Source organism: Cotesia typhae, unplaced genomic scaffold (genome assembly GCF_013202065.1).
Source record: "Cotesia typhae breed Kobodo isofemale line unplaced genomic scaffold, CoteBio_Ctyphae contig_22, whole genome shotgun sequence".
NCBI lineage: Eukaryota > Metazoa > Arthropoda > Insecta > Hymenoptera > Braconidae > Cotesia > Cotesia typhae.
Genome location: NW_027423728.1, coordinates 3003351 through 3021081, shown reverse-complemented (window position 1 = coordinate 3021081; position 17731 = coordinate 3003351). Strand labels below are relative to the sequence as shown.

General features: G+C 32.1%; 1 protein-coding gene across 3 annotated transcripts in view; it reads left to right on the top strand.

Annotated features, from left to right (window-relative positions):
* The first annotated feature begins 5331 nt into the window (after positions 1 to 5331).
* The window catches only part of Heca (hdc homolog, cell cycle regulator), a 120523-nt gene continuing 108123 nt past the window's right edge, over positions 5332 to 17731 (top strand). The window contains exons 1-2 of one of the 3 annotated variants that reach the window (XM_074237661.1): positions 5332 to 5723; positions 5951 to 6880. In XM_074237661.1, the coding sequence (XP_074093762.1) occupies positions 6012 to 6880 (869 nt within the window). In that variant the 5' untranslated portion in view covers positions 5332 to 5723; positions 5951 to 6011. Of the gene's footprint in view, positions 6881 to 17731 lie in introns of all 3 variants that reach the window. The other 2 variants (XM_074237664.1, XM_074237662.1) reach the window with 2 other exon arrangements.

Here is a 17731-nt window from a genome sequence, read left to right as displayed (position 1 = left end):
AACTATTACCAAATATTTTTTTGGAAAAAAGTACGTTTATTTGTGAATATTTATCAACTGTTAATAATTATTTTTAATAAGTGATTTTTATCTATTAATAAATATTTATTAACTGTTAATACATCTGATTTAACAAATGATTTATTAATCCTCGGTAAATATTTATTGAATTATCTAATATTAAAAAATCATCTGTTAAAAGTTAACAAAGTTTATTAAATATTAACAAATCTTAGTGTCAATCCAGTGTAGTTAAGATTAATATGATCGACGGAAAAATTGAATTAATAATTAAAGTGCTATTTTTTCATTTAAAAGTTGAATAAAAATGTTAATGTCTTACATTTCTATTAAAAAATATACACTGAAAAAAAAATTCTTAATTGGAGTGTAAATTTTCTTGGCTGAATAAAATATCAAGGAAGATTGGAAATTTCTTGAATGAAGTCAAAGTCTCTTGAAACAAGACAAATTTCTTGAGCCAAGAAAATTTTTTCTTGCTCTAAAATAACTTTTGTTTTCCTTAAAATTTTCTTGGCGCAAGAAATTTGTTTTTTGTGTGTAGTAATAAATAGAATTATCATCCATTGAAAAATAATATTAATTGTTAATGTAAATTATCTATTAAAAAATTATACTCAATGAGTCAATAGAACTAATAATAATTTACAATACTTTTTCAAATGAATTGTTAATTAGATAAAAAGAAAAAAAATGTATCTTATAGAAAAAGCAAAACAAAACAACTGGGTAGAATGTGGTCTACATCTATGGAGTTTATGGGAGCATTTAAAGGGGCACTGCGACTTACTTTCGGCATAGTATATATATCACTCTCTATCTATATCTAAAACTCCATATACCCATATATAGATCTACTTACACATCTGGCAACTCTCATAGAAAGTACACACATGGATGTACAGCACCTACATACATAAACTCTGGTAGGAGGTTAAGGTGAAGGGTAGAATGTAAAAACCGTGTACGAGTAAATATCGATTCGCAACGGGTGGAGGCTCAACGGAACTCCCCCGACCCCGTACCGAGCCCCTATACAGCGTCGACCGGGTAATTTGCGATCCTGACGAGTAGACCCAGCACCCCCAGGCACCACACCAGGCTGCCCAGTGATGGGTGATAGGGAATTTTCCCAACTACTCCCCCTTATTCTATCCTGTTCCTGTATATATGTATATATATGTATCTACCCGACAAACCCGATTCCCACCCCTTCCCTTGGTATCATCCTACCCCCGAATGCGGGTACGAATACGAACGGGATTTTAAATACATCCACATAAACACCCTCTCATGTACTGAGTACTCTACAGTACAGTACCGACATACATACATACAAGTGAAGCGACATTGGGTTCTCTGCTCAGATGCGACAGACATGCGCAAGTGAAATTGAAAGTGCACGCCCACTGGCATTGCGGAGTTCTCGGGGTGGCTCACTCACTCGTCTGCAAAATAGTACGACCGAGAACGAGGGACCTAGACCTACACATAACATCCCCCTGGTGGATCTCATTCGTAGTACTGCGACGACTAGTTACATATATATAGAAGCTACCCTTTCTTCTTCAACCCTGGTGCACAGCGAGCAGTACCACCCCATGGTCAACCCGTCGCCCCCAACCTTTCAGCGCATCGACTTCGACGCTATTTCAATACCTATATAACTGACGATAAATAGGACTTTGGTGCACTGTGTATGCGCTAGTGGTAGTACTCGCTTCCGACTGCTATATATCACTTTGTCTAGGCTCACGGCCAAGGAGAGAGATCTGGTATCAGTGCCATTGGTTTCCTAAATCTTATACTTTACTAGTTTTCAACGATCATTTTTATATCAATGGAAAAATTTTGTTGAAATATTTTTAATTCAACTTTTTAGGGCTCAATTTTTTTCAGCTTTGAAAATCATTCATTTTTGAAAATTGGGAGATTATTAGTGTAAATTTGAATCGATTCGGCCCGGTAGAATTTGAGAAATCACAAAATTAAAATAAAAAAAAAAATTTTATAGATTAAGTTTTAACTATTGACCTGATTAATTCCAAAATTTGAGCAGAACTTCTACTTGCACAGAAACTTGAAATATTGGAACTATTTTCCTTTTTAAAGCTTCAAAATTACAACATATGGTCTCGGATTGAATATAGCTATCTTATTCGGTGTTTTTTTCATCTACAATTAATAAAAATATTTTAATATTTTCTTATTTGATTTTTTTTTATCTGAGATGATGAAAATGCCGGGAAATGTTTGAATTTAAGATTAAAATAAAATTCATTGAATTATACATATAACAAAAATAATTCTATAATTTATCTGATTTTTTTTTTGTAATAAAAAATTTTGTATTTTTCAGTATATCTTAAGGCAAAAGCGTAATTATTAGAAATAAAGCTCTTTTTGAATCAAATAGCTTACGTTTTAATAAATTCCTTATAACTTATAAATAACTAATAATTTATTAATCCAGTGCGTTAACCTGATCATATTAATTAATGCATGCCCTAATTACCAGGTATTTAAATATCAGACCATAAAAAATAGGTAACTAGTAATAATTTTTGTACATTTAAAATGAAAAAAATGTATTTACTATCCAACGGGAAATATAAGTTTGAAATAATGATATAACATGCGTATATATTTCCGTAAAAATTGTCTATCATAATCAAGTACTTTGTAAGCAAGTATCCGCGAATTAATGACCCGGTTCGTTGCCGTTTAACCAAGAGCCACTCTACCAGTGTTGGTGTGTTTGCGAAAAAAACTAGAGAAAAAATATCAATAAACAAATAAATAAAATTTAAAAAGTCGAAGTTTTATATGGGTATCGAGAGGCGAGAGAATGTTTAACTTGACTAGCCACACATGTATGCACATCTATGTATACAGAAGGGAGATGCAAAAGCTGAAGTAGGGGAAAATGAATTAGTGGGTGGGAAAAAGGGCCTAGGGAAAAAGGGAGTGAAAAAAAGTACATTATGGTCAAAGGAGTCGACCGTTCGTCCGGCTTGATAGGAGCATACACACGAGAGGCTACATCCATGTATTACGATCTGCGACCACGCCCGATGAAATAAACGGCATGATGTAGAATTTATACTGTGGTGTATCTGTACCCAACAGAGACGAGGACCAAGGGTCTGAAGATGCCCACTCGTACACTTTTATTTCGTATATTAGTGTGATGCGCAAAAGAGTGAAAGAGATAATCGAGATGTGAAGATGAAATGATTAAATGGAAGAGAGAAAAGAAAAAGAGAGTCAGTGAGGGATGAAATATATGAGAACACACTATGTAAAACTGCAGGTCGAGATTATTCGCGAACGGAAGGAGACAGACCGCTCGTTACGCAACCGAACAATTTTATTTTTTGTATACTTTTTTTCGGTCGTCGTTTTAGTCCTTCCACGAATGAATCATTATTTAATACTAACGCGTTACTACTCCTTTTACTCTTAACATTTACATATAATTGTTGTTTACTACTTGTGAGTAATTTTAAATTATAAACAGTGGAAAAATAAAAAAAATTTTTTAAAGAAAAATGTTTTCTTAAAAATTTTGCGACAGAAATGGTATATGCGAAAGTATAACAAGGATTTAACAGGTGGACTGATGGCAACATTTTAATTCCTCTGATTTGTAGTTTATGCACTGAAAAAAAAAAAAAAATATTCTTGACTGGAGTGTAAATTTTCTTGGCTCAAGAAAATATCAAGGAAGATTGAAAATTTCTTGAATGAAGACAAAGTTTCTTGAGACAAGAAAATTTCTTCTTGCTCCAAAATAATTTTTGTTTTCCTTTAAATTTTCTTGGCACAAGAAATTTGTTTTTTATGTGCACATAATACCCCTGCAACTTCCCGCCAATTCCATACCTACGCTTGAAATTGCACTTGTGACGTTTTTATGTTCTTCGAGCTCAAAAGTCTGATAGAAATTTGATGAAACGGGGTAAAACCAATAATTTCCCGATTTTTGAAAATTTTCAATTTTTTTAACGGGAAGTTAAAAAAAATCAAAAATTTTCTGACAGCTGCTAACTTCAGTGTCATATTATGAAGCGTGCACTTTTGGATTTTCCAAACTTTTTTTTTTTTAATTACTAAATAAAAATTTATAAACAATTATTAAATTAACCAAAAACAATTATAACACTGAAGTTGACAGATATTAAAATTTTTTTTGGAATTTTATAGCAATTAAATTTTATTTAAAAAAATGTAATTAAAAAGTTTCACATGTGAAAATTAATAAAAATTACAAGTGAAAATTTTTGAAGCATTTTTTTATTGTAATTAATTAGTTAAAAAAATTTTTTAAATTGACAGCTGACCGCTATAATTTTTATTAATTTTCACATGTGAAACTTTCTAATAAATTTTTTTTATTAATAATTTCTTGGTTTAAGTAAATTTTACTTCGTTCAAGAATTTTTTGTCTTGATTCAAAATAATAAAACTCTTCAAAATTATTTTCTTCGTTCAAGAATTTTTCTCTTGATTCAAGTTAATTTTTTTTTCAGTGTACGTAGTCACAGCTATACTGACAATGAACTTGACACACTTGTTATGTCTCCTGCTAGATTATCTCAGGGTAAAAAAATCACAGTAGAAAAGTTAACAAAAATCATGAATTACATAAATTGTGCCGATAAGACATTTCCGCGATTACGTTAGACCGAAAATGGTGTTTACCATCCTCGCGATTAAATTCACATAATATACACACCGACAACTAAAAAAATCACGTACGTATATTATAGAATATAATATATAATATAATAATATTACCTAATCTGGCAGCGAATATTATAAATAAAAAAAACTATGAATATTAAAAGAGTTGTTTAATTTTTTTTCATAAATCGGATCGCAGAAATATTTTTGTTTCTATTTATATTTACTTTGGATTGAAACGTGCCAGTAAGAGCGGGAGATCGAGAGTGAGTAAGCCGCCAGTCAACGAGAAAGACAAAGATGGCGAAGTCGCGTCTGCTCACACACGCTCCCCAGTCTCAGTGGGTGTGTTTACTACTCACCAGCACTCCAGCAGCAGACAGCGCGTGCATGTGTGTGTGTGCGGTGCGGAGCAGAGTTAGCTGTAGATAGTATAGAGTGTAGAATGTTGCGTAGTAGTGAAACGAAGAGAGCTTGAGAACGAAGAGAGAAGAAGCAGCGCGCGACAAAGACCGCGTTTCTAACAGACGACATCGATTGGCGGGATGGCGGGCAAGTTCTGACCCCCACCAGCAGTTTTCGCTTTCAATCGCTAGAGTTCACTTTCGTGCTCCAAGTTCGAGCGACATGCTACAATCAGCTCCAGTGCCGGGTATACAACGTGTCTGCTGTGCTCTCACAGTTTAGTCACAATTGCGCGCTTTACATTGAACTATTATACCTTACTTGAAGAAATAATAATCTTTTTTTTTTTTATTATCATTATAATAACTGTTGTTTTTTTTTTATTTTAAAATAAAAAAAAACATACAAATTTACAACTTTTATATTTAAATTAAAAAATTTTAAAACTAAATAAAATACTGTGTGTTTTTGTTTTGGTGGTGTGCGGAATTTTTAAAACTTTAAAAAATAATTTTGTGTTTGTTTTTTTTTTTTTTTTGTGAAAACTGGAATTTGAATTTGAATTTATCAGTTTTTTTATAATTTTTGGAGTGATTTTTATAATAGTAAATGTAAGTGGGTTTTATGATACATATCAAAAAAAACATAAACTAAATCTGATTGAAAATTTAACTGAAAAAAGTGATGGACAATGCGTGGTAATAAACGCGCGGAATTTGAATGTTGAAAATTTATTAATAAAAATAATTGTCAACTTAAAAAAAAAAAAAAAAAAAAAGAAAAGAACAGCAAAAGAAAATAAATAAATTAATAATTGGTTTGGTTTGTTTATTTTAAGGTTGTATATGGTAACAACAAAGTGAATAACAACAAAGTGTTCTGAGTGAGTTGAGGTTGACATGGCTCCAAGAAGACACGCGGGTAACAGCCATAGTCTCCTGGAGATAGCTGGTAATGACGACACGCAGATGGAAAATTTGGTAAATCATCAGCAGCTTACATCCACCAGCAGTAACGGCAGTAACACCAGTAATAATAATAATTCTAGTAATAGTACTTGTAATGGTAGTAATAATAATAATAATAATAATAATAATAATAACAATAATAATAATGTAGCTCGTTGCTGTGCACCAAGTGGCGAATGTTTACGCGCGAACGCGCTGATACGGTCCAACTCGCTGCAGGATGTTGTAAAAGTTATCTGCAACAATGAGACATGTCCAATGGGGCAGTATATGCACCGAGAGTGCTTCGATGCCTGGGAGCAGACTCTCCTGACTTACCTGAAGAACTGCGGACGAGCTCGCAGCTGGTCCGAGCGACAGAGGCACCAGAACCTCTGGACCAAAAAAGGCTACGACTTGGCCTTTAAGGCTTGTGGATGTCGCTGCGGAAGAGGACATCTCAAAAAAGACCTGGACTGGATCCCACCGGTCGGGTTTGGAAGCTTAACTGGAACTCGTGCCGAAGAAATTGAGACCAAGAAGAAGAAGCGCCGCAACAGGCAGAACACCAGGCCGAGTTTGGCTGTTTCTGCGGGTCCTCCGTCTGCCAATCACAATGGACATGTCAATATTCGCAGTGGAAATGTTTCTGAAGCCCAGATAATTGAGAGTCTTCGAGGAAGAGCTGGATCATTGTCATCTAGCAATGGTTCCAGTTCTCCTCCGGCTACCAGCGAGACCAGCATCAGTCCTCTGCATTTACCCCAGGCTATTGTCAAGAAGAAGACCAAGGTTGACTTCTTTGGCGAGACCAGAATTCGGTGAGTTTTTTTTTTTTATTTAATTTTTTGAATTTATTTTTTTATTTAGTCTTCTATGGTACTGAAAGTAATAATTTACTTTTTATAGTTTTTAAATTTTCCGATAATTAATTATTGAAAAATAATATTTTAAAAATTTATTGGGAATTGAAAAAAGCAGTCGAGTTCCTGCTTTTTGAGCGTTATAATCATTTTTTAATTAATTACTTATGACAGAAAAAATTAAAAATTATGTTTTATTTTTCTTATTTTTGCTGAAATTGAGATTATTAATAATTGTTTTGGAGTGAGTAATAGTACTGAAAGTAACAATTGACATTTGAATTTTTTTTTTTAGTAAAAAAATAGTCACTTGTGGTTTTTTAATAAAATTTAAACCAACTTAAAAGATTATTTTTTGGAAATACATTCTCATGGAAAAATATTCATTTTCAGTGCCAATAATTTATATTAAAACCAACATTCGTGACTTTTTAAAAAAATAATTCTCTATATTTACTTTTAAATAATCGTTAATCATAAATTTGACTTGTTTTGATGTTTAAAAATATAATCTATCGAATATCGAGTTCTTAGATAAGAACATGTACGATTAAAAAATTAATCATCACGAATAGAGAGTGATCAAGATCTAATTTGATCTATTTCTTAGATAACATTATTTAATAATCATAATCATAATCACTTAGACAACTATTGCCCGATAAAACACATTTTTTTTTAAATTAAATATTTATAAAAAAAATTTTTTAATATATTTATCAAACCTTCAAGAATTATTTTTCTTAAATCAACTTAGATTTTCTATCCATAAATAAATAATTTTTTTTTCTCAATTCATCCTTTAAAAATAGTTATTTTATTTTGAATAACTTTTCACAAAATTACTAAAAAAATATCTTTTTTGATGCACATCAATACATTGATTATAAATATAAAAATCTAGAGTTATTTTTTATCGAAAGCTGAATCAACGATCAATGTTATAACATTGTTTTTATAAAAAACTTTCATACGTTATTTATATCTATAGAATAATAATGAAAAACAATCTGACACAATCAGAAGTGAGCTCGGTGCGTCTTTGAAACTTAATCCTATTCGATTTATCTTTTGAGATCTACGACGCATTATAAAAATCCAGGCAATAGTTAACTACTCAGAACTTGACATAATATACGGTAGGTCGTACGTCATGATAGTTTCTACTATCTATCGCATATAATATAATTTTTACCGTCGAATAGATTCAGTTGATGTGAACCAAACAGCCCATATGTGGTTATAGTATACATACATTCCTCAGAAGCAGCTTGTTATCGTTTTATTTCTCTTTATTTTTATTTTCATCCTTATTCTTATTCCCGTATTTTTTATCTTTCTCAGACTGAACTCCACACTGTCGAGCAACCATACACGAGGCTTCATATTCACATGTGAGATGTGAGCATTGAGTACTAGGGCTAAAAAAAGAACCCAAACGAAACCGGTTGAGAGGTTTGTTGTTGTTTTCGCAGCGAGTAGAGTATAGTATAGTAGTAGGGATTCTAAATACTCCTCGTATCAACTCCGTCCATACAATACTCACATGTGATGTGAACTTGAAATAAAATAAAAATCGGGCCTCGATTCACCATCAACCTCCTTTTTGTTATTATTTTTTTCTTTTCTTTGTTTTCTTCTCGTTCTCAGGTCCAAGGACACTATCAAGGGCTTGCTTTTCTTCGTCACTTTTTGAATTAAGCTGTAGATAGATAAATAACCACCAGCGCGTGCACACGCTTTATATATAATAGTATTTCTCGTATCATGAATGAACGCTCAAAGAAATTTTTATTTTTTTATCCTACGTCTGACATACGTCCACTTTTTATTTCTCGTGGTTGCTCTATTTTTCGTACGTATGTATTTTTAATAGTATCAGCGTTGGTGATTTTTTATCCTGCTGTCATCTCAATTTATTTTATATCCGTCTATTTTTAGAGCTCTGGCTCGGAAAACATAAAGTTGTTTTATTTTATATTTTGTTTTTGACTTTTTATTATTTCTTAGTTCTTACTTCTGGTCTTTATATATTTTAGTATCAGTATTACAGAGATAATACCACGTAACAGCTGAATATATCAGATGGATCGTGCGTTCTTCGTCACAGACCACACCTTCATCACATAAACCTGCATTACATATAAATATATCTTTATAAACATATCTATCTATCTATCATATTTATATACATTATAGATATATATGCTAGGTTATTTATTTTGCGTGTAGAGTTTTGATTTTTTAATTGTTTATTACTGAGATTACTCGCCTTTCCGGTTGTTTCATTTCATCATTTTTTAGTTACATAATGGTTAATAAATCGTGAGTGATACTAATGCGAATTTATTAGTTTTTAATATTTTTTCACTTACAATTTGTTTAAGGAACGAACAAAATGGTCAGATGTCTAATTATTTTAGTACAGATAAATTATATTTTTAATTTAAGAAATATTTCAGAATATTAATATTTTTCTTCTGAATTAATTAAAATTTTCATTGATGGTGTGAAGAAATATACACAGAAAAAAAAATTTATTTGAATCAAGTAAATAATTTCAAAGAATTTCATTATATTGATTTGACTTGAAAAATTCTCAAACTAAGAAATTTTTCTTGGTTCAAGTAAATTTTACTTGATTAAAAATTTTTCGTTTTGATTCAAGTCAATAAAACTTTTCAAAATTATTTTATTGGTTCAAGAATTTTTCTCTTGATTCAAGATAATTTTTTTTTCAGTGTATAATCTTCATAAATTATAATTTTTTGTATGACCAAATATTTCAAAAATTGAATTTCTATAAAATACTAATCACTAATAATTTTTTTAGTTCTTGAATCAAGTAAATTTTTTAAAAATTCACTTGAATAATAATTAAGATGAAAACTTTTTGATTAAATTGAACATTTTTTCTGTTAATCATATTTCATTCATATCTTCAGCATTCATTATTTTTCTTTTATAAAAATGTTTCTTTGTCTAAGCCTGACTGCTTATTACCCACTGGTATTTTAATCAAAATTTCTTTTGTACAAAACAATGCATTTTTAAAATACACATTAAGTTCCCAAATTACTACTTCAGGTATGACTAAATATTTTAGTCATTAAATTTCTAAAGAAAATTATTTTAGGATAGAAAAGACGTAAAGATAGATCCAAACTTTAAGGGTCCACCATTTTGTAAACACGCCCCTATTCAGGTACCACCCTGTCCCTATAACTGCACTGTAATCTATTGCGTTTCTAACTTGCTCTATTCATTTCTGGCGTCCATTTTGATTTTCAATGGTGAATATCAGAGAACAGAGAAAAATATTTACGTTGTTCTACACAATGAAAAAATTTGTGTGAATTTAGTATCATTTTTTGTTTAAAAATATATGTTAAAATCAAACATCGAACGTAATGAAAAAAATTAATTGTTTATAGTTTATTAATCTTTGTACATATTTATAGTTTAAAAATCAGTTTATAATATATTTAACAATAAATAGATAAAATTACAAGACAAAAAAACGTTAAAATAAAAAATCGAATATATATAAAAAAAAAAAAAAATCAAACTTAATATTTTTTTAATGCATTGTTTACACTAAAAAAAACAATTCTTGACTGAAGTGTAAATTTTTTTGGCTCAAGAAAATATTAGAGAAGATTGAAAATTTCTTGAAGTAAGTCAAAGTTTCTTGAGCTAAGAAAATTTTTTCTTGCTCCAAAATAATTTTTATTTTCCTTAAAATTTTCTTGGCGTAAGAAATTTGTTTTTCTGTATGTAGTATTTAGCTTGGTCATATGTGATACAGATTTCTTTATAAACAATTAATAATTATATTTGACAAAAATATTGAAACGAAAAAATTTAACTTTTAGCACTCCAATTGCTTTTTGGAGTAAGTTTTATCATATAGTTTTACATTTAAAGATTAATTCGTCAAGTACTTGATTAATAAAGTCCTGAGAAAGATAAAATGTTATATAGAGATAATAAATGAATCATTAAATAACAAATAATTTTAGTTCAATAAAATTGGAAAATTTTTTGCTATCTTAACATTTTAAATTAATAAATCATAATTATCAATTGTGATTTATAAAGATAAAAAATAATTTCTACATATAAATTTATTATTTAACATAATATTAAACCATTAAAATTATCGTCACAGATTTACTTCTTGGTAAAAAGATATTTTGGTAAAAAATTGCTTTTTTTTTTTGTTTTTAACAGTGAATATATAACTATAACACCGCGTTATTTGTTTACAAAGTGAAATAAAATATATAAAAAGAAAAAAAGGGATGCAAGGCAAGTAAAAAACTGGCCCAGATTTAGCTGCGAATATTATATTATTATTATTTATAATTTACAATTTTTGAAAGCGGATTTAAGTGGTGGTATATTTTAAATGCATTTTACGGTGCTAGCTTTTACTCCGCAGGAGCAGGAGCAGGAGCGGTTTGGATGCAGTTGGCCTTGAAAAATAATATATATAAGCCAAGCCCTATAGTGTAGCCTTGGTAAAGTAAAGCATTCGTCCTGGGTCTGGGTCTGCCCTAAAGAGTCAGAAGAGAGAGTGAGAGAGCCCGACACACGTGGCGGCCCTGAGAATGTGGTCACGGTCAAGGCTACAATGGGGAAGCCAAGCCGGCCCTTTCCCTCCGTATCACGCATGGTTGCCCATCGCAGACATATCTACAAGACTCTCCTCATCCTCATCTTCGTCCTCCGCTTCTGGTTTCCTTTACCCCCTTTACTCCCTTTACCCTTATTCTTGGCCATTACCTCCTCCCCAAAGTCTCTGCTGCACGCTACACTCTTTATTATTATTCTCTCTTCCGTGGTAAACATAACATTTTTTAACATATCACATCAGCGGTTTATTATTATTATCATCATCATCATTATTATTATTATTATTATTATTATTATTATTATTATTATTATTATTATTATTATTTGTTATTAATTGCTCAGGGGGGTTTTCCCCGGAGTCCGACTCTCCGAGGGCCCAGCCTGAGCGCCATCCATTACTGCTGCACCACTCCACACAACAAGGCGGTTAGTGAGTGCAGCAGGCCAAATTCATTTGCCTAAGTAGACGCAGGGATCCCAAAATGACAGCCTTTTGCATCCGCACTGCTAGAGACACGGCTGCTGAACTGCAAGCCGGTATCTTCGCAAGTGAAGACACAAAAGACTGTTTCATCCCTCCAAGGACGCCGACAACCAAAACGACGAGCTTGACACGGTAACCTGGGTACAGTTTGCCAATTTCAAACAGGAGATCCTGATATATCTGGTGTTTGTGCTCTTCTTTGGCCGAGATATTGTATTCGGCTGGGGCCGAAAACTCAATGACATAAATGTCACGAGTAGCCTTGTCAAAGAGCACAATATCAGGTTTGTTGTGGTCAATCCGCCGGGTTGTTGCGAATGGTATGTTCCAATAAATTTTGGAACTGTCATTCTCAACAACCTGCGGAATATCTCCTGGCAGATAAGGCAGCACTGGTGTCTCATCGATACCGCAGCTATATCTGAGATGATAATAGAGTACTCGCAGGGCAGCATTGTGACGCTGTATGTAGGCACCTCTTGCCAGCACAGGACATGCCGACAAAAGGTGCATCAGCGTCTCCGGATGTTGTTTACACGTCCGACAGGACGTGTCCGGAAGCTGCGCCTGGAGCACCTTGCTACGGTATTCGAGAGTGTTGATAATACCATCTTGGCAGGCAAATATAAACCCTTCGGTCTCGGACATCAGGCCAGCTGACTTCAAGAAGGAGAATGTCAGCTGGGTGGACAAGCCATGGTCACGGACGTGTTTGAAATACACGCTGTGCATGGACTTGTCCATGTGTTCACCGAGGAGTTTTTTTCCTCGGCTATCCTGACGACGCTCTTGAACTCCTTTTTCGGGAGTTCAATGAGAGCGTTTATTTCTCCGAGACCTAAGGTATTTGCCGCGTAGATTGCTGCCTTATACAAGAACGACCCCTTCCGCGCATTTTCATGACTATGAACAAATTGCATCAGGAAGTCGTCCTCGTCTGCTGTGAAATTGGCAACCTCGTATGTTAAACCCAGAACCAAACGATCGTGAAGCCGCTCCAAGCTCTGCAATCCTCTCCCTCCGATGTTCCGGGAGAGGTACATCCTGGCGACTGATGAATTAGGGTGCATGCTCTGATTCATATTGATGACTTTACGGGTTTTGATGTCGAGATCTTTCAACTCATTTCGAGGCCATTTCAGGATCCCAAAAGAGTAAAGTAGGACCGGGACAGCGAGCATGTTAGTAGCTGAGACTTTGTTCTTGCCGGAAAGTTCTGATGACCAGATCTTCCGGAGTCTCCTAACATACTCACTGCGAAGAGTTGTTCGGACTTCAGAGACGGCATGCATTTGCCGCTCTTCAATCCCTAGATATCTGTACAACTCTCCGGCGTCTAATTCTCTTAAGACGCTCCCATCCACTAATTCGACATCTCCACCCGTATCAGAGCACTTACCCTTCGCCAGGTGTATGACCGCACACTTGTCCAACCCAAAGACATTCCGACATCTCGTGTGTACTCTGCTACGATGTTGATGGCCGTTTGTAGATGATCTTTGTTGGCACTGTATATCTTTAGATCATCCATAAACAGTTGGTGAGTGATCGAGTATACTCGATCACTCGGTAGCCCCGCAGAGTACCCACGAGTTTGTCGGAGGGCAACAGATATTGGCAGCAGTGAGATGCAAAACAACAGAGGGCTCAGAGAATCTCCCTGAAAGACGCCTCTCTTGTACTGAACAGTTCCGGTTACGTGCAATGCATTTCCACTTCCTATGTGAAAACGCGTTCGCCAGAGCTGCATCGTACGTTGTATGCATCCCACTGTTTGGCGATTGATTCCGAGGCATTTGAGCAGATAGAGAATCAACTCATGTGAAGTTGAGTCAAATGCCTTACGGTAGTCAATCCAGGCCATAGACAGGTTGCGTTGGTAGTAGATTGCGTCTTGAATGACGCATCTATCTACCAACAAGTTGATCTTGCAACCTGACACGCCCTGTTTACTGCCACGTTGTTCGTATATCTGTTGCCACACAGGCTCTATCTCCTGCAAGATACGGTTATTTAAGATTTTTGTAAAAATCTTGTAAACCGCATTCAAGCAAGTGATAGGCCTGTAGTTCTTTGGGTCGGACAAGTCACCCTTTTTAGGGATGAGTACGGTTCGCCCTTCTACCAGCCAGTCTGGAATTGGTTCGTCGCCCTGAATGTATGATGTAAAAATCCGGGCCAGATGAACATGTGTAGAAGAAAATTTTAATAATAATAATAATTATAATTATAATAATTATAATTATTATAATTATAATAATTATAATAATTTTAATAATAATAATAATAATTATTATTATTATTATTATTATTATTATTATTATTATTATTATTATTATTATTATTATTATTATTATTATTATTATTATTATTATTATTATTATTATTATTATTATTATTAGTTGTAGTAGTAGTAATAAATATACTTTGTCATGAATGATAATTTCTGAACTATAACAGGAAACATTTATTTTATTTTTTAGGTCAACTTTTATAATTAATTCAATGATTAGCTCCTTGTTAATTAATGACGATCAAGTTTGAGGGTTTTAAAAATTCATAATTAGGAAAAAAAAATTTGTATGAAAAAAGCTTGAAATAATTGTACGCCTCGTAAGCGAAGCGGATGAGGTTGTGCTCTACACTCGCCTTACAAAAATCAAGTGATTTCTTGAACTAAAATTGTCTCTATTTATTTTCGCACTTGTAGAATAATATTTACATATTAATGTAGTGGATAAACACTAGTTTCAACACTTATGACATTCTGAAAAGACATTTTGATTTTCAAATAAATAAAAAAATTATTCCGTGGACGTCCGGCTGTCAAATGTATGGATGAAAACTGGCGTGGTCACGATAACTGCCGAAAAATGTAACTGATCAAGTCCATTTATTTTTTAAACGCTTTAGTATGATTTATAACTAAGTCCTTCCGGAGATCACGGTCTAATTCAATGTAATTTATTTATAATTAGCCATAAATTAAAAATCCACTAATTGTTTGTATATCTATATTTACGTAAATAAGGTTTGTTTACAATACATGTGCAGTACCTTTCTTTTTTGGGTGGAAAAATGGCGCGAACGATTTAAAAATATCTTATGTATTTCATTTTAATCAATTTTATTATGGAAAATAAGATTATGAGGCGTGGACTTCTGAATTTTCCAAAACTTTTTTGAAGAAATTGTCCGTTTTTTTTTTTTAATTAAAAATTTTACTGATAAAAAGTAATTTTTTAAACATTTTATTGGCTTGAATCAAGCAAAAAAAGTACAAATATTTTAAAAAGAATTTAACGGTGCATTCAAGACAATACTTTGGTTTGAGATTTTTTGTAATTTAATTCAATTTTTTTAATACAGAAAAAATTGATTTAACAGAAAAAAATCTTGATCATAAATATTCCATTAATTTTAATTGAAAAAAAAAATTAATATTTTAAAAATCGGTACTTTAGAATAAATGATGTTAAAGAAGTTAATATTTGCCGGGCAACAGTAAAAATTTTTTACTTATCACAAAGACGATTTATATTTAAAATTTTGCATTAACTTGAGTAAACATCTGCAGCAACAACTATCTAACAAAATAAAGTTCGGCGTATAAAAATTTGAAAATATTTATCTTATGTTTTGTAAGACACGGCGACCTTGACCGGCAAAATAACTCTTCTCCGGTCTCGCTATGTTTGCTTAAACGAAAAGGGAGTAAGAAAAAACTAAAATACATAATAATAATAATAATAATAATAATAATAATAATAATAATGTTAATAAAAAAAATAAAGATGAAACTCAAAAGATATTTCATCTTATCTGAACTGGCGTTAAAAACGCGAGCAGACTCAACTCGAGAAGACCTCCTCTCTTCACTCTTCCTCACTCTTCTGCTCCTGTCTGTGAATTTTAGCAAACTCATTTTTATTTTTCACAGACTCAACTCTTGAACCGTGACTTGATGCGGTAATTCCCCTGTTGAAAAAAAATTAAGTAGCTATTATTTTTAAATTAAACTAAAAAATTAAACTTTTTAAATATTTGAGATTATATTAATTAATACTTCCGGTTGGATTTAATTTCTTTTCTTTATTATATTTCGCCAATGTAAGCACATTTATATCTCATGGAAAACTACGTTAACTATACAATAATAATAATAATAATAATAATAATAATAATAATAATAATAATAACAAAATTCAAAATAAGAAATTGAGATAAAGTTTATCAGTTATCAGTTACTCAATAATATTATAGTGGTTCAGTAAATTTACTAATATACTATATCATCAAACATTAAACACCAAATAATCATGAGTATACTTGAAGCTATTGAGACTAATATTTATTTTAAAAAAAAAAAAAAAAAAAAAACAAAAAACAGTGCGAAAGATAAGGAATTCAAACATCTCAAGACTCAGCTTTTAATAGCCGATTTATTTATTTATATATCGCGGGTGTAGGTGGCTAATTTTGCTGGAGTGTTTAATGTATTATCGTATATACATTACATATATGTAGTATCCTACAACAATAGAGGTGAATAATAAAGAAAATAAATAAAGGAGGGAATGAGTAGGCCGGAGGGTGACGAGCAGTTGAGAGGATGACCGTGAACTCCGACCCTCTCGGTATCTTTCAGGCTCAAGGATGTCTAAAGACGAGGCAACATAAGGCTTAAATTTTCGCTGTACCACACTTCTATCTGCCGCTTTTTTCAACCAATATTATTATTTTTATTTTTACTACTGTTACTTTAATTTCTTTACTTATATTGGAATTTTCTTTAATTAAACTTTTTAACTATCTCTTTGTTTTATTTCATTTTTGTTATTAGCTGATGGGTTTTTTTTTTATTCTTGAAGAATTACATTTAGTAGTTCTACATTTTAGCTCGAAATTTTTGTGATTAAATGTCAAAACTACCAGATTAATCGTAATTAAATTATTTGATTGAATAGTTTACAAATTGTTTTGGTGTCTAGGAACAAACATGAGTGCAACAATAAAAATAGTTGTAGAGAAGAGTCAGAAAAAAATTTTTCGATCGTAGAGCACTCTGATATTTTGCATTATGAGTCGTGCAGAAAATTAATTTAAAAATCGCTATCCTTGGAGTTTAAAGTTTACACATCAGATTAAAAGTTCAAAAATTTAATGCCGTCGTTTAGTTAAAGTGTATGTATGTTTACAAGGGACGCCGTTATCTCGGGTCATTTTCTTTGAAATATAAAGTTTTATGCTACCATAGTTCAAATGTATACACAAGAATATTATATATAAATATATACATAGGTGTGTGTTTTGTACGCATAAAATATAAATACATAGAGTCGCCATGTATACTACAGTACATAAGCTGTAAGTTTGTCTAAACTTGAATTATAATATTACTACAATAGAGCATAGTATAGTCTACACTTACTATACATTATTCTGTATATAAGCACATATTGTACATACATATGACATGGAAAGTAAATAGGTAGGACGGTAAGAAAGCAGTTCTGCTTTACTTACAGTAGTGCTACAGAAAATTAAACACTCCAAATAAAATTAAATGGTGTGTGCTATATATATTGAGATAGTTATTGTTATGGAGGTAGTTGATAAGACCGAAAGAGACGATCAGCATTAAAGACAAGTTATTATGTGTACTAGGCTATAAATTACTGTACTAG